Source organism: Limanda limanda, chromosome 14, assembly GCF_963576545.1.
Source record: "Limanda limanda chromosome 14, fLimLim1.1, whole genome shotgun sequence".
Taxonomy (NCBI): Eukaryota; Metazoa; Chordata; class Actinopteri; order Pleuronectiformes; family Pleuronectidae; genus Limanda; species Limanda limanda.
This window is the reverse complement of record NC_083649.1, coordinates 25,391,474-25,416,741: the sequence shown is the minus strand read 5'-3', so window position 1 is coordinate 25,416,741 and position 25,268 is coordinate 25,391,474. Positions and strand designations below refer to the sequence as shown.

The following is a 25,268-nucleotide window of genomic DNA, read 5'->3' as shown; positions in this document are numbered from 1 at the left end:
CAGCATGACAAGGGAGCTACACCATTTCCCATCTTTCCAGTCCCTCAACTCTCTTTGAACTCTGTGGCTTCATAAGCTAATGAAAGGCCAGTGGGTATTATTTGCAAACGCGCCACTTTCATTTGTGCGTCTGTTCAGCAGTCCAATGATATGGAGTTGAAGCAGAATTTGGATGTGACTTCTGTGATCATCAGTCACAGTTCATTCATGTACTTTCTACTCCCAATCAGCGCTTTCTATTTATACCTGCCCGTTTCTACTCGTTCCCTGCATGATTATTTACCTTGCTTTCAGGCCTTCCTTGCCTGCCTTGTTTTGACTACCTGCCTGATTTTGGAATATGCCTTTGCCTCCTCCCCTTGACTGTCACTTGGTGGATATGCCTGCCTGTTGCTGAATAATGGCCCACGCCAGGACTCTACTCACTGTTTCCCATTGCCATTTGTGTCATTGAGTCCTGCTAAAGCTGAACCTCTACCGTCTTCATGGATTTTATTTACCTCTTATTGTAACTAGTTCATTGCTTGTCAATCAGGAGCATGGACTTTAATGTCATTAAAGGGTTGTGTCTCAATTCAAATGTAGTTTGTAGTATTCAATTAGAAGGGCCCTGAGAGAGCGCATACATCCACCAAAGCCCAACAGTCCACTTATGAAACTACATTTAAATTCACTACATTTCCAGATTTGTATTTGTGATTGCACTCATAAAATGATTATAGGGAAAACACACACACTATCTTGCAATCTTTAGTGAACAAAATTTCAATTCACTAAACACCCAACAAAAGTGAGAAATCATGTTTTGTGTGTTTTTACTCCGATCACAGTGTAGGCTGTTCAGTAAGTATATGTGAACATTTTTGCCCAAAGCCATAATCCAAAGAACAAAGCGCTCTCTTTTTCTGTGTTATTATCAAAAGGCAAAAGTTGCACTATACAGAGTCAGAGTTGTTAATGCCCATGAATGCACAGGGGTTCTTTTAGAAGTTACAAAATGCTATTGAGCATTTTCTACTGTATATTCTATTAACTGCCTCTGCAGCAGCAGGATGTTTTTCTTGATGACATTGTGAGACCTTTGTCTCATGTCTCACATTTTTTAAAGTTATATTCGCTTCCATCAGACAAGACCAAACTATCTGAGAGATAAGTATCACAGCTTATAATGAATTTTGGCCAGAGTGGGCTGATGAATGAACCAAATGATTGCTGCAAATAGGCCGGCTACTCGCTGACTCTCCCAAGACTGAAAAATGTCTGATATTATCTTTCTATTAGCAAAATTTTATACTTTGAATCTTTAATTTTTGATAGTTTTGTTGCAGGGGGATGGAAGCCGAAAACAGCTCTGCTCTATGGCATCTGATTTATTGTAATTACTGTATGATGTGCAAAAACGTTTATGCAAGACAAGTAGAAGTGAGTGCCATAGCAAATTTGGCCTGATGGGTCGAGCAGTGAGAGTGCTAATATTATTCAGAGGGGCACTTTTATCAGGGACTTTGCTTTGCGTCCAGCTGAATTAAGCAAAGCTCACACACTTTCTCAGACGCTGAGACTCGATTATCATCAGAGACGCTCCTGGCCAGCTTGTGTCCTCTTCCTCTCAGCTTTCTGAAAAAAGAGGATGGGAGACTGGTATTGAGGTGGTGGGGTTCGCACTTCTTTTCCCATTTGTCAGTTTGGGACACACCGCACATGGGAGAAGTACACATTTGAGGCTTTCTACCAGAACACCCTTGTGTGTTGTTAACTTTGTGAAAGGGTCTATGTTGATCGAAACCTTGATTTTTTTCCTGAACCTAAGCAAGTGGTATTGGTGCCTAAACATAACCAAACTGCAATTTATACTGAAGCCAAGAGCTTTCCTGTCAGTACGTTTTTTCTGGCAGAAAACCCCTGAAGGCAAACTTCTCCCAACAGCGAGAACACACTGTGTGTGGATATTTCTTGGCGATGTAAATTGCTCTGAGCCTGCTAGAAGTTCTTCTGGGACAAATCTTACGCTCCCCAAACAAGTGTTTCCTCTTATATTTTAAGGGTCCCCTTAAGGACAAGAACAAGCAGAATATGATTGCCACATGGCCCACGAGTGACCTTCAAGCTAGGGGGAGATAAACTGGAGCAGTGATGTGGTAATGGGTGAATCATGAAACAATAGGCCCCTGGGCATGAGTGAATGGCTAAAATGCAAGTCCTAACCTCCCATCATGAGGGGCCCTACTCAGCCTTTCAAAACAGTTTTAGAACTGAATATTGAGCTACTGTTTCAATCATAATTCCCTGTGAACAGCTCCTAAGCAGTTGTACAATAAACGTAAGACCTTCAATGCATTTCTTTGCTAGACGGATGTGAAGCTTTATGGTAGCTAATTTTCTAAGGGGGGGGGGGGGTTAATGTATCAACAACAGACTCTTTGTGTCTTCTGTCTAAGGTTCTTGCTCACCCCAGGCAAGTACATATTTTCTCCAAACCTTACCAAGTAGTTGTTGTGCCTGAACTCAATTGAAGTGTAACCTTTCCACAACGGTAGCTGCATGTTTGTCATGCATGAGGATGAAGGTCGTGGCTGACTCTCCTATGGGTTCTATCCAAGTACAAGGACAGGAGGCCTACATGGTTGTTGTAGTTGGACGTGTTGACTGCTGCCAAGACAAAGAGCCTATTGCAGATTGACACTTATTAGGTGGCATTCAAATGGTGAATAGTGTGTATTTATATATCACTTCTCCAGACCTGATGACAACTAAAAGTGCTTTACAGTACAGTGTGGTCTTTTCGGGTTCATTTATATGTATTACACAAAATCAGACACTGCCAATGTTTTCCAAGACCACTTACATTTAAGTTGTTCTAAATAACAGAACAAACAGAACAAAACACCTTAACCATGGCTGTACTGCCTCAAGACTTTCCCCAGTTGACTTCAGTCATCACCTTCTGTCTATCTTGTATTTTAATATCTGCACAGTTGAGGCCATAATAAACAATACAAAATTGAACTTGATCAATGACGTCTTGCTCAAAGCAATAGTTCCTTTTACATTCTGCTTCTTTGCTCAATCACTGCTTAGACTGAGTTGACACATCCAAATAACAACAAATGTGTGGTGAGTGGCAAGACGGAGCAGCACTGCCGTCGTACAAACAGCTCAGCAGTTCCTCTAAGGATGCACTGCTGCAATAAAGAGTTGACTTTTTGTGAGACTAATTCTTCCTGGAAGATGTCCAAGCTCATATATTACAACTATTTATTACGCTGGTGTCACTGCTCTTAATTACTCCTGCCTAGACGATATAAGTATATGAAAGCGTAGACTTCTCGCTTGCAAGGCAGCCCTCAGCTGCTTTGGAATTACCACTCAGTTTAAGAGTTCACATATGCTATTCCTGTGGGCCAGGATGGTTGAGTTAATAATTTTTGACACATTAAGATGCCATAATATATCACAGAAATGCAGTGTTGAATGCTGCTCTTGGATATGAGGGTGAGGGTGTTGGCTAAGAATGTAAAAAAAAACACCAGAGAAAGGCTATTAGTTAGTTTTTGTTTTTGCTTAATTTATCTGTAATTTCTGTTTTTTTTTTAATTGTCCCGCTGCATTAAACATAATATTTTACTTATAAAACAGATCTCTTGAACTTGCAGTATAGGTTGAAAGTTTCTATAAATCATCAACATAGATTAGCAATCCAGGAACTAAAACCTATGAAAATGTAGGTGATGAATTAATAAGCAGAAAGATGTGAAACAAAAGTTGAGTCATCTCTCTGGCTCAGGGAAATGCTGGGTTTAAGTTGCAGACATTAATTGTTTTCTTATTATCTTTTTTTTATTTAAATGTCTTCTAACTAGTAGATACAAATGTTTTTCATTGCACCGTTTTATGCTTTATTTATTTTTTTATATTATTTATATTTTGTACCTTGAGAATTGCTGCTAATTTCTTTGTACACTGTGCAATGACAATAAAAGTATTCTCTATTATTCTATAAAGCGACCTCTACCCTGACCGACACAAAAGACTGCCATCGATTGTCATTTTTCATTCCCTTCACCTCAACCATGACTTGGCAGTTCTGCCCGCAGTCTAAACATAAAGCATCCTCATTCGTTCCTCGAACCAATGTTCAGGTAAAAAAACACTGGCAATAATCCAGGGACAATGTAGGCAATCTGTTTGATGGATCTCACACTGCATGACCTTCACACAGTGTGACCATACAATTCGTTTTAGCTGAGCTGCTTTACACAATATGGAATATTATCTCATTACTGTAAGTGATGCTTCATTTTGCTTCAGGTTTAATGGTGGATTAAAAGCCTCTGCTCTGTCCTACAAATGATACAAAATAAAAGCATTTTGCAGTTGTAAAAACAATGATAAATGTTCCCACTCTAATGTAAACATGCAACCCAATGTGCAAGGCCAATGCAAAGGATTTACACAGGTCACTGAGCATGGAAAGGTAGAGTTCACCATTCTATATTTTAACTTTCTCTGTGTTGGACATTTGTGGCCACAGAGGCCCTTGTCTGAATATAGAAGCTGTAGTTTTGAGTGAGAGAGAAATGTGGGGACATAGAGACAGGAAGAAGGGGTGAAGTGCTCAGTGCATGATGGGAGCTCCCCCAGCATTCTAGACCTCTAGCAGCCTAACTAAGGGATGGTTCAGGACTTACCTGATCAAGCCCGAACTATAAGCTTCATCAGAGTTTGAAGTCTAACCTTATATGTAGAGATGGTGTCTGCCTCCTGAACTGAGCTGGTTCCTGTTCTAATCTTACAGGCTCTAGGAATCACACGAGAGGCTGTATTCCTCTAATAAGTGATCTATTGGGACAATACAGTGTTATGCGCTCTTTGACATATGAAGGGGTTGGATTGGTGATGGATTTGTATGTGAGGAGCATGATCTTGAATTATATTGAGATTTTTAGCAGCCAATGCAGAGAAGCTAAGACAGCAGTAATGTGACTGATAAACACAGACTTCAATAGAATATCTGTCCAGAGTCAATATAGTTAATAAATGTAAATTAAAATGGAATGTAAAAAATGGTCAGACAGAATAGGGTTTCGGGAAATGTTATGACACTTCCAATGTCTGTGCCATATGTCAGACCAAGATCAAGAGTGTGATTGAAACAGTTAGTGGGTTTATTTACATGTTGAGTCTATTAATGAATTAAAAGCTGAAATAAGACTGTCATTGGCAACATCTAAATGATGTCATAAAGGGAAGAGTCCAAATTAAAGTGTAGTGAAAATATCACAGTCCTACCTAAGAGCGCAGATTTATTCCACCCTCTATGTGGAGACAAGTATGTTGACACAGAAATGTGTCCTAATGAATGCATGGTTTGGGTTAATTAATGGCCCCATCAGCATAACTGGTGAGGCTTAATATATCACTGTGATTATGGCGGGACATTAGGAGACTCAAGTGGTTGTTTTTGCATCAGGTCACGACAGCGCTTGTTTTTCCGCTTTGTTCAACACAGAGACGGAAATCATGAATACTGACTCATAGCACAGGGTCCCATACCTGGAGACAACACACTAACAGCAGTGTTTTTTATTAAAAGCAACTATAAAAAAACAGATTGTGTCTGTGTCAGCCACAATACGCAACACATTGCTTGATTAATTTCAGATTTACATATTGCCTTGACCTATTTCCATTGATATCTGCATCACTTGATGACAAAATGGGTGAGTTTTAGCCAGAACATTTGTATGACCTCTGTTGACTAAGCAATTGAGGAAGGAAGCTCTCAGGCTTTACATGCTGAACAAGGAATGTGTCATGAATACAAGATTTCATCAATTGAGATGCATAATATTCAGAATCAAGGAACGTTGTTGTGTGATGGACAGATGACCTATATGGTCTTTTCTTTTGAAATATATATATATCAGTAAGATTCTATAGGTCTATTTTCCCCTAAAGACATGTTGACATGCAATATTAGGACAAGTACAGAAATTGACAAATGAAACTTAAAGAAAACCTAGGATTATCCAACCTTGTATTGAGCATCATGTATGAGTTATTAGGCACACCTCATACCTTTTTGAGTTATGGCTCACAAGAAATTACCTTAAAATTTTATAAATCTGGAAAAAGCTTTGCTTCCTTTAACACTTCTAAAAGCTCAGAAAACTTTCTGACATGCATTGACAGGTCATTGGAATGGAAACAGACTATGATGTGTCTGACAGCTTTATGACACCCGTACCACAGTTTTGGGTTGAGTTGCAACCAGCAACTTCACAACACAGACTGCAGGGTTTGAGGAACTGACTGCTGAGGTAATTTCACTGACAGAGCAGTAGGTCTATAAAGCACTTCTTCATTAGATGGGAACAATAAAACCGGCAGGACTGTCCTACAACTTTTCTGAGGTGCTTTTACACATAGTTTGAGCACAGGAGGCACTCAGCCAAGTCATAGGCCCTGTCCCAATTCCTCTTCCTTGGACCTAAACACTAGACATGAAGTGCCCTTGCTGTGGGAGTGCCCCCCCTCCAAACGGAGTCACAAGGAAGAGGGCTAGGACATACTATACTGACATGTCCAGCAGAAATGTTATAACATGTGCAGGGAAGTTAGCAAAATTTGCAGCTTAAACATTTTTCAAACTTCATATACAGGACACGGGAGTGATGATTGTTATTTGTTTTTCTCACTCAGACTGTTCACATGCTTGTTTAGCAATTTTCCTGAAACAAATGTGATTGATTGATTGAAAAACATATTAAGCTGGATCATGGTTATTTTGCAATATTTAATTTATGGCCATTTTACCCACAGCGGTCACCATGTTGTTCCACTTTGTCTGCTCGTAAACCATTCAGAAATTTAAATCCACCCCTTCGTTTTAGGGGGGTCCTGAATCATTTTAGTGGGATCAGTTAAAACTCAAAATCGTCCATATATTTGTTAAGTAGTTAATGCATCTCAAATCTCCATTGTTCTGAGAAGGGTTCAGTCATTCGCTCAGATTAGAGCAGTGGGGTACCATCACTTCAAAGTCAGACAATAAAAATGTGAAGTGATTTTGTCAGGACTTGATTTCTCACTTATTCACAACCTGTGTGATAACAATTTAAAAACTACAAGCATTCATTTAATTTCTGAATATCTCTAAAGGTTTTTTTGTTGCACCTTTCCCTTTTTCAAAACATATTTAATTGCAAAGAAAGGGAAAACGGTCTTTTGGATGCTGCTACTGAACTAGAAATGTTGTCTTCTGAGGTTTGGTAACATTAGCTTACCAAGGACCCCTACTGAAGGTAGTAAAAAGATCACACAATTCCTTTTAAATGGGATGAGTTATTAGTTTATATTTTTTAGAGAAATAAACATTAATACAAGCTGCATGCGTACAGTTCAGCTCAGAGTACATCTTCTCACACTAAGCTCCCAGAACAACTTATGTGAGTCTCCTGTTTTACCGTGTAAGTCTCGCATTAAAGCATTTGATGGACATCTGTAAAAACATCCGATTTCAATTCACACAACAAAAAGAGTGTCTTGGTTATAGGTCATTTAAAAAATCTTAAAGCACTATGGAGTATCCTGTCAGACAAAGATACAAATGTAGGTTGAAGAACTGCTGATAGTTTACAGTAGCTGGGCCGTTCATCTTCCCGATAAACAGAAGCTCTAGTTTGGACGATCGACCCTCAGATACAAGCCATATAAGTGGACTTGCAGGCACACTGGACCTTTATATTCATACTAACAATAGTTGTAATGAATGTAGTTTGGATAAATCTAGGCATAGAAATTACTAGCAAAACATTGAGGTTTAGAAAGAAGTTCTTTGTTAGTCTTTATACACTATACACCTGACGTTCTTTGTGCTTTTATCACAATAAGAACAACAAACAAATTACGGGTCATAATATGCTGCTGCACTGATGACCCATGTGTTAATTTACCTCAGGATGGTCTCATTAAGCACAGCACCATCTTGTCTCAGGCAGGAATTGGATTGTTACCATGGCTTGCTCTATTTATATCTTTACCTGCACAGGATGTGGCTACACATGAGGGTTCATGCACAGTATTAGGTTGTATATCATCTGCATTTAGGAAGAGCTCAGAGCATTATACACAATCACTGTTTTTAAGTGCAGAGTAAAAGAGACCTAAAGTATAAAGAGTAAAATTTTGTCCGTACCCCTTTCAAGCTTCACAGGTTTTAACCCCAAAGGTTTAACGCCAATCTTGAATCCCTTTTGTTTTTCATGCGATCCAGCAGAGGACACTTCATTTCACACGTTGTATTGTAGCTTTTGGCTAGGGATCTGTGGTGCTCTGTGTAGAATTCTTGGACTTACTTTCCAGTGGATCCAGCGTTATGCCTTTTGGCCTATCTGTCATTGCATAAGGACCCAAAGGGCCAATCGTGCAAAAAGTTGAATGAAATGGACATCAGACATCCCATCGCAGATTGTGGCCCCAGAAAAACGTAGTCACTAAGGAATAATATATATATTTCATTGTGAAATATGACAACCTTTTATCAGCAGCACAGATTTCACCGACTCACATTACTGATTGATCTGTAATTTCATACTAGTCTCATTGAGGATTGCTGTAATGTACAGTGAATGATTTATTATTGTTGGTGTGTAGCTGTGTGTGTTGTATTATAAAAACCAAAAGATCTCAAGAAAAGTATTCAAAAACATAGAGAGCCGTTGTGCCAGTGTAGAAAGCTGGACTGATTAAAATAAAATTGCAGCTGTCAGACATGTGCAAGACAGATGACTGGAAATTGCAGCAGAAATGCAGCAGACTTGCAACAGCAAATATGTTTTGTATGTCACACAATGGTTGGATTATGTTAAAGGCAGTTTTCACAATAAATAAAGCCTTATATTTAGAAGCACTTGGGACTGATGAAGATGAGTGAGAATGGAAGTCTCCCTGTGTACTGATTGAATGCTCACACATAAATACTAGATTATGAATCTACCTAGGTGGTTGAGAAGTTGGCTACAAGCTAGCTGTGAACCAATAGGGCATTTATTCTCAATTTTCTTTCAAGAGGAATCTAATCTTTAGACCCTAAATACACACATTGTACTTATCTATCATATTAAGGAATTTTTGAAGACACATACACATTTTCCCATTACTGGACCAAGCCAACATTGGGCCGTGACAAGAGACAAACCCTTAAAGAATCATGCATGGACACAAAAGTATTGCCAAGGGTAGCAGTTATTGCCCTCCTTCTAATTCATCTTTGTTACAACTGCTGAACAGAAAGAATATCAGGTTGTTTGTGTTGTTGCACAATCTTCCACATGTGTAGTGGAAGTACAATTATTTGTATCCTTTTGTGGGGCAATGTCCTGAAACTTTTTAAGCTGTTTTCATCATATTCAGCTTGGGATTTTATGAAATTGAAGTTGTTGCTTGATCCATTTATTTTGATAGGGTTATTAAATAAAAGCCTCAGCGCATCGACAACATGGCTGCTGCCTGGGGAGGCTCACTGTTACTGTAGATGTTGTAGGAAGCACCAGTTCAGGCGCATGTGAGTCATTAGAAAGTAATGCTAATCTCTTCAGTGACAGAATGTTGACAGGGATGAAGGTTGTATTCCTGAAAGCAAAGCTACTGATGACATTGCAGTAAATATTAGCTCAACGTATCCACAGTGCAAACATATTCCCCTGGTGACATCTAATTGCAGGGAAACAAGTATCATGTATTTTTATGTTCTGCACATTACTGTCAGAAAACATGGGAGGTGGAGAGAGGAGAAGCTGTTTGCTTACGGATGCACTTTCATCGCCCAATCTGACAAATGTCTTCTTCCCTTCCTCGTCTCCAGCTTTTGAGAAGACTGACATTGTATTTTGATTTTATTTTCCTTTTTTTGCCATCTGTGCAGAGGTGATAAAAAAGAATAACTGGTATGTCAAATATTTATCCCTCTGTCTTTCTCCTTGTTGCTCTCTGGAGGGATGACGCTAGTGAGGCTTACAGTTTCTTTAATATCCGGAGTCTAACCAGATTTTCTGTTCACTACAACACATTTTGAATATATATATATTTTTTGAGGGTTAATCCTGCTTTTACCATCACACCGGATGGTAAAAGAAAAAGTATTAAAATCCCCACAGACATGTCAATGAGAATTTCTGCATATAAAGACTGAGAAACTTTACCTTTGCACTGCAAACCAGAGGCAGTGGATCTTTACTATCTCTTTCGTCCTCATTTAATGACCATCGGGAGACCAGCAACTGCAATTTTATATCTTAATGACTTGTTTTGTACTCTTTCATCGCGCTCAAAGAGGCAGCACTCCCACTCACTCAACACGACTGCACAGAGTTTCTCCTGAATTGTAAATTGGAAGACGGTGTAAACACGGTGCCAGGATACCCTTAACTGTGTCACTGACCCTCTCAAATTAAACAGGAACCCCTGAGGGCTGCGTTTCTGTAGGAGGCACTGACCATGGCCTTGACTTTGAAGACTGAAAAGTAAACAGGAGTTCTTTAAAATTCATACAATCGTGATTTTCTTTTTTTAAAGGTTTCCCAGGTTCCGTTGCCAGCAGCTCTTGTCAGATGTGCACCTATCTGAGTAGTTGAAATGAGTTGACCTCAGGAGACATTTTATAGTTTACAGTATAGTCTTGAAAATGGCTTCAATGTGGTGCTGGTGTTATCAGACCTATAACATTTTGAGAAGTTGCCATGGTCAAACTGAGCACTTATTTGCTTCCTAATACCTTAGGCTCGGTTTGGAGGAAGAAGAGGAAAGAAAGAAAATACAAAATAAATCATATTATTTTATGTATAATTCATCTATACTTTAAGTTTGAATATCAATGTGATGTGGTATTGGATAAGCTAGAAGTCCATATGTCTGACAGATGAACTGACAGACCTCTCTTCACATAGCACCAAAGCAATCATTTATTAAACAGCCTTTTTCAAACTTGTTGAAACATAGTAGTTTCTCTGAGACTGCGAGTGGAAGTCCTTGTCCATTCATATATATTTTGAGGTGGAAATGTTTTTTCACATTTCATACATTTGTGAGCAGAATGTCTAAAAGTCAGAGCCACAATAGACATCATGCAACAGTATTTTTTGTACCACGTAGGGCTAACTAATATGATGAACTTCACACGAACCTGTGCCTCTTCACTTAAACAGCTGTGTTTTAAATGAATAATGAAAGATAAGTAATTGCAATAAATGCAATGGCCATATGTTACATCATGAAACATGTCCATAAAGTAACGAAACCCCATGGCCTACACAGTCCATTAAAGCATTCATGCATCAAAGTGCTCACAGTCTGTCGGCTGCAGAGAGACAGCTGAAATCCTGACTTTGTGGCTGTGTAAGGCTCCAAAATGGAAACCTGTGTTTCACTGAGCTCTCGGATTGAAACCACAGTCGACTGTGGTGTCACAATGTACTAAAACGTTGCAGTGCACTTCCACATCCCTGCAGGTGTTAAAGCACTCAAAGGCACATCTCCCCACACTGTAAAATATAATATAAAATAGATATAATAGGTTGGACTGACTTTGTACTGACTATTCAAACGCAAAGCCTCTAAACATAATGATGAGTCAAAGTAAATTGTTTGTTTGCTTTTAACAACATGAGCACTTGGCATATTTTAGTGTAGTCTATTTAAATAAAGTGGGAAGAAACTCAATAAAGCAGAGTTGCATGAACTTAATTTATTGTGCTGTGCCTGTAAGAAAATGAAAACTGTTCAACTCATAGTAAATGGTAATACTAAAATTGACTTTGCTTAACAATTCCAGGGTCTACTCAGGTTAGAACTACAGCGCAGCGATCATTTCATGAGAAGCTGTATTTTCAGTGGGTAAACACTGTTGTAGGGTCCATGAGCTCATAACTACCGAACCTGAGGGATGTTACGATCCATTCTGCACTACAATACAAATTAATTAAGTTTGTTCAAAATGGATTTCATCAAGTTATTTTTACACATTCAACTTTTGGGAAAAAACAATCCTGTAAAATTGTAGTATTTTTTTAAAGCTGGTTAACTGTTTTCTTTTGTAAGTGTGAATAGTGAGGCTGTGTTCTATTAAGCGAGATCTTACAATGTCATGCACCACAGCGTTTATAATAATAACACGTTAATACATTTGAAGAATTAGGGTAAATATAATTTTTTGTTGTGCTTGAAATGGAGAACTCTTGATTTGTCGTGTTTAATTGGATCCTGTTTCCTGTGTGTTAGCACAAAGGTGGGGAAATGATAAGTGCTTCCACAAGAATCCTAGACGGTTTCTCTTTATGTATTTATGAAAACACGTCTCTTCAGGTAATGGCCTAACAAGGACACAGAGGCTGACAGAGTAGCTGTGCCACTCACCAAAGAGCCTGTTTGTTGGATCTCCTCCAAGAAATGTTTCATCCTTCAATTTGTAAATGCAAGCATTTGTCCTTAAAAGTCTGCGGGTGACCTTAAAATTATCATTACATATCAAGTCTTTCAGACATATCCGAGGTAAAATTTTCATTTGAAAGCAAAGTTACAGGGAAAGCACCCCTGCTGTTGTTGGTGTTATTTATAAAGGTTAACATTTATCAGTGTGGCTGCTCTGCTAAATACATTTACAGCTCAGAAATGAATTTACTGTTGCCATAAAAAAGGAAAACACCACTTTGAAATGACTTTATCATAGAATATTGATAACCTTACCATATTGCAAACACTTTGATCCATTTTATCTGAAAGCCATTGCCCCTGTGTATTGATTTCACACACACACACACGCACACACGCACACACGCACACACACACACACACACACACACACACACACACACACACACACACACACACACACACACACACACACACACAGCTTCTGTCCTCTTTCCCCACCATAGCACCACAAATGCCCCAAGGATGCCATTGACCCTACTGCGGCTGCTGAAGTGGAAGTGACTGATGCTGTAACAAAAGCTGTGACAGCGTAAATGGAGCTGAGAGTCTTTCAGCTCCAGAGCGTTGATCTTACATTGCCACCACTCTAAACTGTTTAGATGTAGAAATCCCGTGTGCTTTTGCCCACTGGTAGATTAGCCTACCGAAGGTTAAATAAACCCAGATGATAAACACCACCCAAAAAGTACACAGTTGTACAAAGTATGAATTTCTTCCTCTACTGGCACATCGCTTGTAAGTTATGCCTTTTTTGTATGATATTTTATTTATACGTTTTTCTTCCTGCTGCCCTGGTGGTACATTCTTAGTGGAATCTAAAGATTTTTGTGGAAATAACATATAGCAGTTGTGTTGCTCCGTGGAATCAGTCAAAGATCTGTGACCCAGCTTGTGAAGCGAAAGCTGCATTCTGTGACTGCTGACACCAATATGTTGTGATGCACCAAGCATAGCAGCGCAGTTTCAGCTCATTGTCTCACTTAGTTTGGAACATGTGTGCGGGCAGATGAACGAAAAAAAAACAACAGATGACTGATCGAGAGCCATAATTGTTGAGTGTACCTGTTTACTGTCCTCACTGACAGCATTTCAAGCAAGACGTTAACATGACTGATTAATGTTCAAATGCCACTAGTATTCCCTTTGTAATGCTGTATAGCATAATGTCAATGTGCATTAAATGTTGCTCTTTTTTATAAAAAAACCCCCACAGAAGTACAGTTTTGCTTTCAGTAATATATAATGTCTTTAAAAAAGTAATGGTGGTGAGGTACCTGATAATGTCCCTAGGCTGTGGGAGGTGAAAATGACCTAGGGCCAGTTCTCTACACTGCCCTCTGTCACACCTTTGGCCTGTCTAAGTGTGGGTGAGGTTTTAGAGCAGCGGTGGAAACCATGTGCAGTGAAAAAACAAACACTTCATCCACTGGTTTACCTAATTAGTTTCTCCTATCTGGTTGAAGGTTTGCTCATCAGTGAGATGAGTGTCCACCACCGCCGGAGAGAAAATAAATAAATCACTCAGGAGTATGCGATGAATAATAAAGAGTCCTTGTGTCCACCCAGCTGTCACTTAAATAGGAACACTTTAGTGCTTTTTAAACCACCCCTACCATATAAATGAGCCGGACTGAATAAAAGTAACACCTGTCTATTTAACACAATAAGGTTCAACTGCACCAGAAGCATTCCCTGAAATGTCCATGCATTTCAGTCAACACCGATCTGAGAATTTCTAGACAAACAGAACATTACATCCTCCATGAAGGATGCTTTACTGCAGGAGAGCTGTTAGACTGCATTATGTTTAGCTAGGTGTTCCTAATAAACTGAATGGTAAAGTGTGCATGTGTAATGGAGGAGGAATAGTAAATATTATGTTTTGAAAAACATTTGAATATTCTACTTTGCCTGTTTCTATACATTTTATCAAACACATAATGTACATTTCTGTCACATCTATATGTACCTCATGTAGTTTTAAATAAAAAGGCCAACTTTCAACATTATTTTCATTCCTTCACAGGTGTGCACAGGGGGACGTTGTCACACACACAGCATGGCTTAACCGGTCGAGTATACTGTACGCTGGGGAAGACAAATGGTCTGTGGATCCCCGGGTGAGCCTGGTGACCCTTAATCAAGAGGAGTTTACCATCAAGATTGAAAACGTGGATATGACGGATGAGGGGCAGTATGTGTGCGCAGTCCAGACAAGCAGTCGACCAAGAACCACCTCAGTGCATGTCCTCGTCCAAGGTAACTCATACGCTTCTCTCCTTCATAATACATTTAACAAAAGATTGGTTAAATTCAGTCTCAGCTGGGCCCGTTGTCTAATAAAACATCCTCTGATCACACTGAGATAGTACTCTATTTATGCACATGTATATTCTATACAGTATGGTTTTATATCACGCTGATTTCCACTGCATGATTGATGACTGTTGTTCCTGAGCACCAGCACATGAGGGCATAAGTGAACAAACCCGAGAGGAAAGACAGGCTGTCTTTCTGGAATCTCATCTCTTCATTCATTGCTCCACTGGAGCAATTAGAGGGTAAATGCCTTGCTCAAGGAGAGGGGGGGGGGGGTTAGTGCGTTCTTCATTGACTACGTTAGAGGAGGTTCATGGGGGAATACCATATGGTAAGATGCTGTATGAAATGATGTGTGGATTAGTAATAGTGTCCTCGTAGAGATGCAGGGCACAGAGGCTCATGTCTGCAGGCTCCGAGTGCTTTGCTGAAGAGCGAGACTGGCTGGTGCAGACACTCGGGTCACTGCTGGTCAAAACTAAGCCTTGACCTGCGGCTCAACCTTTCTCTTCATTAGAGGAGGCTACTAACAGTGTTTTAAGGCTAAAGACCGTCTAATAGTGTTAATAATACTCCTACAAAGCCTTGAAGTACTGAAGTCTTTATTCTACTCCCAAGTTATTATTTAAAAAATAAATAAACAGCACATGTTGAATCTGACCAAAGTAATTGTCATTTCTATTCCATCGATCATGTTTTATATACATGACATTTTGATTTTCAAGGTACCACATATTGCATGGACAAAAATATTGGGTTCGCTTACTTTCCATTTTATTTTATGACATTAACTGCAATCAGGTACTTTTGGGAGCTGATTGCAGTTAATCTCGTCAGCTTCTAGATTCAAGATAATTACAATAACAATTGTGTCATATCTTCTGTTGTGTGTTTCTCTGGGTGTAATGTTCTACACAGTTTGCTGAATATTGCATTTTGTTTGTGAGAGAGTGAGTTGTAGGAATTATTTACTGCATTGGTCCATTTTCTGGGCAAACAGTTCAATGCAGGTTTGATGGCGTCTTCTGCATTAATATCAGGATGCATATCAGGCAACTTAAGAACTGTCCAATGTTTTCTTCACATCCACGCTTTGCTGCTTTTAAATGTATGTTGTGCATCATCCTCTTATATTAGTGTAGACAGATATTTATAATTCTGCTCCCTGTGCCACTTGCAGCCCTTTAACATAACATGTTTCTTAGTGTACTCTCTTCTTTCAGGGCTACTTCTCCTCTGTGAAAAAGAGCTGATGTGACTTTATCAAAAAGATCTCTGTTTTTTTTTCTCATTTGTCCAAACGACATTCTCCCAGAAGCACTGTGGCTTGTGGCTCCTCGATCGGGCCTTCTTCCATAGAGCCCACTTTGATTCAGAAAGCAGTGTATGATGTTACTAGACACTGTTGTACCTAGATCTTGGAGGTCACCTTGAGTCTTTTTTGAAGATTTTCTTGGTTCTTTTCTCACCATTCTACCCGTCCTTCTTTTCAGGACTGACTCTGTCATGTGGACCTTGAACGTCTCAATAATATAAATAGCTGTAGTCACATGAACATCAAGCTGCTGAGTGAGGGTTTTGTTGCCTTTACCTTGACGATGCCTGGCAACTATTTTCTTCTTTATCTCCAATAGCTCTCTTTTCTCACATTTCATTGTTTCTTGTGCTGCACACGATACTGAGCGCTTTTCTTTATTAAAATAGGCGGATTTGAATGTTGAATCCACCTCCGATGCTAAATAAAGAATTAGAATGTTGAAAACACCTCTGATGCTAAATGAAGACAACAGTTTGCTTGTGAACAACATCCACTTACTTATCCCCACTTCTAAGGGCAACCAATCACTTTAGACCATTTTCAATCTTTCTAGAACAACAAGGATTCAGCTCTTTCCTTCGAAGCATGTATGCATGATGCATTTAATTTCCTTTGTTGTTGGTTTCAGGACTTGGTCTTTATAGTTTTATCTCTTAAGTCCTGTAAGAACGCTGACGAAATGTCTTCATCACTATTAGCTTATGAAAAACCTCACTGATGGATGGTGGCACTTGAACTGTAAATTCATATATTTAACCTGGAATAATGTCATGCCATTATTTGCAGTAATTTATCAGACATTTGTGGTTTGAGTCTAGTCATTCAGCTGGCATTCTATCTGATAAAAGAAAGTAAGAGGGAATTCATCAAAGTTTTACATATTTTTACATTGTATAGCAAAATTCTTTGAAATATAATCTATGCATGCATTTGAGTAACTGAGAATAAACTTTGTCAATATACTGTAACTGCCATTAGTCATGTGGCAATTTACCAAAATTTCCAGGAACAAAACAATCACTGTCATTTAGTTGCTGTTATAGTGAAGCACTGTGTATGCAGGGAGATTTAATTATCTTCAGACTCTAACAAAATCACTGTATTTATATATGAATAGTCATGTTAAGCCATAAGTAAGTTGTGCCACTTCTGCAGGTTTTTTTTGCTGTTGAAGAGTGTAAATTAATCGACTGCTCTAATTAAAATACCTGCGAAACTGGCTTCATATGAAGGACAACGATGTCAGGTTTGGTGAAGGGGATCGGCACCCCAGGGTGTTGGATGTGGTTTGAGCTGATGTCAAACGGCAGCATCAGATATTAAGTCCCTAGATCTTCATGCAAGTCAACATTAAACATCCATTTGAGTTTATCCATGGAATATAACCCCACTGGCAATGGCAGGTATAGGTTTTACACTCTGAAATTGCTCTGCTATCCTATTAAGTTTGGTACATATAACAGCATCCACAGGATATATCCCAGTGACTGTAACAGCAGGTCAGAGCATTCATGCAAGTGTATTTCCCATTGTGTTTCATAGACCATCATTGTTTTGCCTCCATTGACAAGATACGATTAAGGTCACTTTCATTTTCAGGCTCTGTTACAGATCATCTCCTTAGATTGCACTGACGATAAACTGATGTCTGTTGGTTTCTTGTCTGTAAAATCAGATGCTGTATGTTTCGGCTGCATGCACACTTCCCTCACATGATCTTACATTATTATACATTAAACTTTTTAATGTCACCCAAATATACGCAAAGCTTAAGTAGTTTTATAAAATGTGTGAAATCTAAAACTAGTATATACTGTTTAAAAACACATTTGAAACAAATCCATCTATGTTTCTTTTCTCACCTTGTGACAATTTTGCATTACTCTTAAATCATGAGCACTTTTTATTTCTAGTAAAAATAACAGTATATCACAATTATCCAGATACATTTTTACTAGACTGGTAGATAGTTCCCGTAAAACAAAAGCCTTAATATTGTTTTCCTTGACTGAAACACATAATTAATTCAAAGTGTAACAGTTTCATGAAACTTCAGAGAGTATGAGCCAGCCATTGTTGAAAGTGACACATTCCTATGCTAATTTAGGAGAATTTGCACTAGATGCAGTGTGAAATCATGAGAGATATGTTTTTGTCCAGTGATGAATCCTCTTTTCGTCTCAGCCACAGCATGCTCATTAATTCTGCTGCTGTAAAATGGAAGCAAAAAGTTCACACGGTGATGTCTGGACAAATCCTGATCCATGTTAACTCTATAGAATTCAACTTTACTGTAAATGTGTAATATTCAATCACCCCCTATAGGGAAAAGAATGTTTAGTTCACCCCCTCTGTAGGAGGTCGGCGGTCAGGGTCTGCTACAGACTTGCTGCAAACCTTAGCAAAGGGTGAGGATGAAAGAACAATACTCAAGTGGTATAACTCTGATACCTCTGACCTCATCACAACAAGCTGTTTTGTCTTATAGGAAAATGAAAATGTAGTCTTATCTGAGTATTGAGTAACTAAGATTATGATAATAATCTTAATACATTTTCACCACTTTCTAACTTTCTGCAAATTTTGGTAAGAATTTGAGCATGGTAAAGCCCTCAAAAAGCCAATTAATTTGCCTGAATAATAATAATCATAATAATTATAATAATCCTTACAATTTCAATAGGGCCTCACCTGACTTTTGATGTCAGTGCTCAGGCCCTAATAATAATACTTTATTTGTATAGCAGTTATCTAAATGAGGTTACAAAGTGCTTCACGAAAAGGCCATGGTAAATGAAGAATGGATTGTAAAAACAGTTCAGTCCAATTTAAGAGCCGATTAACAGCATTATTAGTTGGATTAGTTGGCTCATGGGGGGAAACAGTTCCCCCCATGAGCAGCACTTTGGCGACTGCGGAGAGAAAACACGGACTCTGTAACTGGGAGAAACCTCTTAGAGATCCAGACTAAATGTGGGCGGACATCTGCCTCGACCGGTTGGGGTGAGCAGAGAAAATGGCGAAGAGAGGAGATGGGTGGCGTAGAGGGAGTAATAAACAGAGAGAGAGATGGGGGTGGGTGGTGGGAGATCAGGAACATCACACTTGAACGCTATAAGACTGATTGTTAAGTCACGTGTTAGAAATGCTTTCCTGTAAAAAAAAGTTTTGAGAAAGGATTTAAGGATCTGTAATGAGTTGGCGAGCCTAATCTCATCAGGCAGGGAGTTCCAGAGCCTCGGAGCCCCTGTAAATTTAAGTAGCCAGCCTTGACCAGGTAACGACCAGGATTATAGGGAGTCAATTTGGGCCAGTGTGGATGTGGGCTTTCTGTTTCAACTGTCGTTTACCTTAGTTTCTCCAGATTCTCCTCATAAACACTAAACTTCTTAGATGTTGTTTTTTGGGAATATATACCCTGCTCTTAGTTGAAATTTCCTGGTACAAAACAAGTCTTTGTAATATGCAGATTAGTTTCAGTCATGGTGAAGTAATGGTAATGTTTGCAAAGCAGACAATGAGAAGCGTTATCATTTTCTAGCCTCAATCTAGTATTCATTCCCCTTTTAGTGCTGCCCTGGTTTCAATCCACTCCTTTGAAAACTTGATAAAGACAATTCTATCTAGTTTTGGAAATTTCAGCCCGATTTTGCCAGTCACTGACAAGTTTCAGAAAAAAGCCCCATGATTGGCACTTGAGCGACGAGCCGAACAAGGTGTATGAACTCTTCAAAGGTGTAAGAGGGCTGCCGACGCGTCACAGACTGATCTGATTCCCAACCTTCTAGTTGGAGTTGATGACAATTTCAGCCAATAAGAGCTAAGGTACATGTAGTGGTCAGGTGCCCCCTGCACATGTCTGTAATCTGGGAAATCATGGGTGTGAGGGACAGGGTAACAATGTTTGGGGACCAATTTTCCTGGTGAAAGATCATGTAGTGTGAGACCCCTTGCTACCAGTCAGTTGAGTAGTATAAAATCACAATGACTGCAAAACACCAAATTATAAGTAAGTAAGTCAAGAAGTGTGAAATCATTTTAAGATTGTCTTGTTATCTTTGAAAATAATTGAAAATAAGATACATTACAAATAGGTATTCCAAAGGGATTTTATATTGTATATTATATAGTTTTTAATTTACTATTTATAAAACTTCGCTTCACAAATGGCAAACTGAATTTAGCACTCATGTGCTGTTATTATAGGCATTAGATTGAAACAGTTACCAGTGTTTAAGTAACATCACTGGCAAACAAACTACGCAGCCTCTACCCAGGCCACCTGATTATTATCTGAAGCACACGTAAGACAATTTCAATATACCAGTAATTATTTATTACGATTTAGTCTCAAACAATTCAAATTAATTCAGATTAGTAGCTGGGTTGTGGGAGATGGTCCTGGTCTGTGGAGTAATAAATATAATTTTATTTTCTCAAGATTTTACATGTATTATACATTTGCATGCACATTCACTAAATGATTTAATACAAGCATAATACTGTTATTCAAAAACAAAATTGATTCCCCAAATCAAAGTAAAAGACAAGAACATTAATAAATTCTGACACTCTCCTATGTCTATTTACATGCAGATACTTATTAATGAAACACAATTGTACATCAAAATGTTTGTTTTCTAGAAATACTCCTACCTTGGGATTTAAATGAACTGAAATCACTATTGAAAATAAGATTCTAAAATCCATATGGTGGATGAAATATGATACAATACAGCCTGCTAGATGACCTGGGGCAGTTTTTGAAGCAATGCAGTACTTTCTCCGAGACGATGAGAGGTATCACCTCTATTAAAAGGAAATTTGACATGCTTTGGGTGAGATTGGGGCCACACAAAACCAATCTGATGGCTCAGCAACACACATTCACACAAAGAGTTGTCTGTGCACAAACATTAAGAAAACAGATAGGAAAGGAATGGGAAAACTCATTGCCCACTAACCCTGAAGAATATAAAGATGCAAAGGAAAATGGCAAAATAGGTTTCGTTTCAAAGCATTTAGCTCTAGTTTAAAGCTCACAGTACACAGCCTGCATCTGCATACACACGTTTGTCAGTCTTCCATCCATCCGTTTTCAGTGCCACTTATCCATTAAGGGTGGCGGAGGGCTGCACCCCTCGGGGGCTACACCCTGGACAGGTTGCCAGATAAAGACAACAATCACACTCAAATTCACAGTTACCGTCAATTTAGAGTCTCCAATTAACCTAAGCCCAGTCGAAATGTCTTTGGACTGCGGAAGGAAGTACCCTGAGAAAACCAAAAGCCCAAAACTGTCTTGCTTTGAGGACACAATGCTGCAAATTTGCTTGATTTGATTTTTGGATACATTTTCTTTTCCAAGCATGGAAGCACTTGTTATGTCTTTGTATTTTGTTGGACATATATGACTTGAAACCATCAACACTGGCGGCAGGTACAGGTGTTATAATTCCACTTTTTTACCAACAGAGATTTTATTGTAATAAGAAATATTCCTGACAGTTTGTATTCAATAAATCTAAAACATTGTTTTTATTTCATGAACAGAGGTTCTGTCCTGGCCTCTGGTTCCACAGCTAAGTAGAAGCAATGCTGACACAATTGCTGTATGCTTTTGTCATTGGTGAAGGGTAAATGGGGATCAAGCTGACATCCAATCAATTATACATGGAGATTTTGTCTAACAAACAAGTCTGACGGAAAAGCTAAAACAAGAGAAAAAGCAGCGGTTACACTGTTGATACGCTTTAAGTTGATCATCCTGAAATGTTAAAATAGAGATCTGTCCTTGTTACTTTGAAATGGAAATGACAAAAAGATTGCCTGGACAGATCTGTTAAAGATAGATCAAAAAAACGAAAATAATATTCATCGAGAAGAAGCTTTAATAAGTGAGTTTTCTATAAATGAAAAAAAATAAAACATTATCATTGTACTCAGCCATCACCTGAATCTTCAGATGTTTTAATGTCTCACACATTCAGAGGTTGTTTTATAATATGAGCGGTGTTTGATTGTGAACATTAACACACCAAGTAACACAGCTATCATTTATACAGTATGTGCCAATAAAGGTAAGGATGTACGATAAGGACATTCATTGAATTGTAACGTCTTCTCTCTTCTCTGCATTAGAGTAATTTGAGTAAAAGTAGCTGTTCAACATGATCTGCTCAAGCAAGCATGTAATCTGCTCCTCCTGTGTGGGATTACTTTTAGTCTGCAACATGTTCTTAAGTGATGTGGCACAGTTAAGTTCAACCTCAAAATGTTTTGTAGGATCTAAACTTTTCGGTAATTGGCTGAGCTGAGCTGTCAAACTGGGGATTGCTCTCGCTGGTGTGGAGTGGGGTGGGGTTGGGGGGCTGGTGCTGTATCTTTGGGTCTTGTTCAGGAGTGAGGGTAGGATGGAGCACGACATTAACAGGTGAGAGGTGTGGCATCAGCATGAATGGAAGTGTTATACTGATAATTTGTGGTGAAGAAGAACTGAGCTAGAAGGAAAAGCTTTCAATTTACCAGTTGATCTACGTTCCGACCCTCACCTATGGCCACGGGCTTTGAGAAGGGAAGGGAAGCATTAAATCCGGATAGAATAGGTAGTCTCGGCTCAGCCTTATAGATAGACAGAGTAGAGGGTGGTAGATATGCTGCTACTTTGTATTGAAAAGAGCCAGTTGGGGTTTAATTGGGATGCCTCATTGGCACCTTCCATTGGACCTTTTTGGGACCCTGGGGTGGTTGCAGGATTTGCTGGAGGGATTATGTATCCCATCTGGTTGGGGGACACCTTGTGATCCCAGAGGAGCGTTGCTTGGTAGAGGGAGGTCTAGAACTCCAAGCTCACTTCCACAGTATGTCTAACACTACATTGATGTCATGGAGGTAAAATGTGCAATGTATCAACAATCAAAATTCACAAAATCACAGAAAGGACGAGTAGTATATTTTCAAAACAAGAAGGTTAAGGCAGGAACTGAGGTAATTGACACAAGCATCATTGAGGGATAAGTAAAATGAGGGCATTTCTCCATTTACATAATGGAGAAAAAAGACAGTCAGGTATTTCTTTATCTTTTTCTTTCTCCGTGGAGTCGAACCAGAGACGAACCAGAGACCTTTTCTGCCCATAGTCCAAGTTTCTGCCACTAGTCCACCGCCTCTCCTATATTAACTAGGATCCATATACAAATAAAAAGTAATAGATACAGGTGCAAGAAAATATACCGCTGATCAAATTTACTCAAATTTAGGGAAATAAATATAATAATTTATTTTATTACTGTAAGAAACTCCGTTGTTTGTATTTTTTTTATGCCTCCGCTTGGTAGCCCAAGGTTAAAGGTCAAGGCCACAGGGCCTTCACAAAGTATATTTATGTTTTTCTTGAACATGATTTCTTAACATCAGCTTGGGCGATGTCATAAAATTTTGTACAAACTTTCACTTGGACTCAAAGATGAACTGATTCCATTTTTGCTCCTGGATGTCAAATGTCGATGTGACATTTTAGAACTGTCCCTAGGAAATTTCATTACATCTGACACAATTCACTAGGACCAACTGATAAATTGATTAGATTTCAGTGGTCAAAGGTCAAGATCCCAATGGCTTCAAATAACGTGTTTTTAACCTTTTTAAAGTAATATCTCAAGACTGCTTGAGGGAATTTCTTCAACTTTTGATCAGTTGTCACTTATACTGAAAGATAAAGTGATTATGTTTTAGTTGTCAAAGCTAAATACTACAGTGACCTTTATATGAATCTGGAAAAAAGTAGGGTAGAAATATATAGACAGAAATGGCACTGGTTCTAGTTTTATGTGTATTTGTGTTCACTTATGCATTGGCTCATTAGCCATATCATATTGATGACACAGCTTGTATTAATTTTAAATATTGATCATGGATATTGATTCCAATTGATTCAATGCTGGAGAGTAACATATAATCGTTATTATTTGTTCCTTTTTGCAGGTGCAATATGATGGTATAAATTTGTCCCTTTATCCATGTAGGTTTTTCAGAGAATCACTTTCCATGACTTTTGAATGATCCATAATGGTAGAAAGGGCATCATAACACAACAGGTTAACACTTCTGATTATGAACATCTGTCTTCAGCTTGGAGCTGTGCTCTCAAAGGAGCTGCTAAATCTGCCCTGAACAGTGCTCTGTATTATCTTTCATTTTCTTGTTCAGAAGCAATTTTCTCTGAACTGCATTAAAATTGCTGTATGGTGTTTCAAGGAGATAGTTTAAATACAGTTAGGCATCTTTAATTGAAATAACCTTCAAATTTTCAATTATTTGTTGTCTTAAAACAGGATTTTATTTATGTCGAATGATTAAGAAAAAATGTATCTCGTTTTGCTTGGTTAGTGCTGCATATTACATTATTAAAATTTTTATTCCAGAGTTGTATTAAACAGACCTTGGTGAATCCCTGTAAGATTTTGTCTTCAAACTACATCGTTTTATGTATCAAGATACCTGCAGTGTCTGCCTCAGAGGACCTTTGTCTAATAGTTAATTTCAGTTTTCCTTGAGAGTGGTAGCCATAAAATTGTCAGGCAGGCCTAAAAAAAATCAATACAATTTGGAGCAGGTTTATAAAGCAGTGCAAGCACAACAGAACTCAACCTGCTTTAAGATTCTGAATCAATGAACTATAGTGGAGGAGTAATCCTCTGTCAAGTGACACTACATTGGGAATCTCACCAGATTCAGAGAATCTCTGTGTTTGTTTGAAGGAATCAAGATTGTCAGATCTATAGAGCATTCTTATCATCACAGCGCAATGACATGTGCTGTGAATATATTGTTCACACGCTCTGAATAGGATTCCATGGGCGACAGTATGGTTCTGGATATAGTTCACAAACCCTAATCTGGGTCCTGTACAATGTGACATTAAGATGACACTGACAGAGATTTTTTTCTCTTGGGAAAACTTACTCTATAATATGAATACAGCAGCAGAAATGTATTGCCATGAGAAGGATTTGACTCTTTCCATTAACATCTGAAATTATTCTGGACACCCTGAAGATTTTGCAAGCATCCTGTTTTCTTTTCATAATACATGCATTCAAATCTCCATAACCATATGCCTTTAAATACCACTATAGTGCCA

The 25,268-nt window shown here is 38.6% G+C and overlaps 1 protein-coding gene across 1 annotated transcript in view; it reads left to right on the top strand.

Moving 5' to 3' along the window:
- Positions 1–25,268, top strand: part of ntm (neurotrimin) — a 105,382-nt gene that overhangs the window by 55,085 nt on the left and 25,029 nt on the right. Inside the window, exon 2 of the mRNA XM_061086189.1 lies at positions 14,516–14,748. Within this exon, the coding sequence (XP_060942172.1) occupies positions 14,516–14,748 (233 nt within the window). The remainder of the gene's footprint in view (positions 1–14,515; positions 14,749–25,268) is intronic.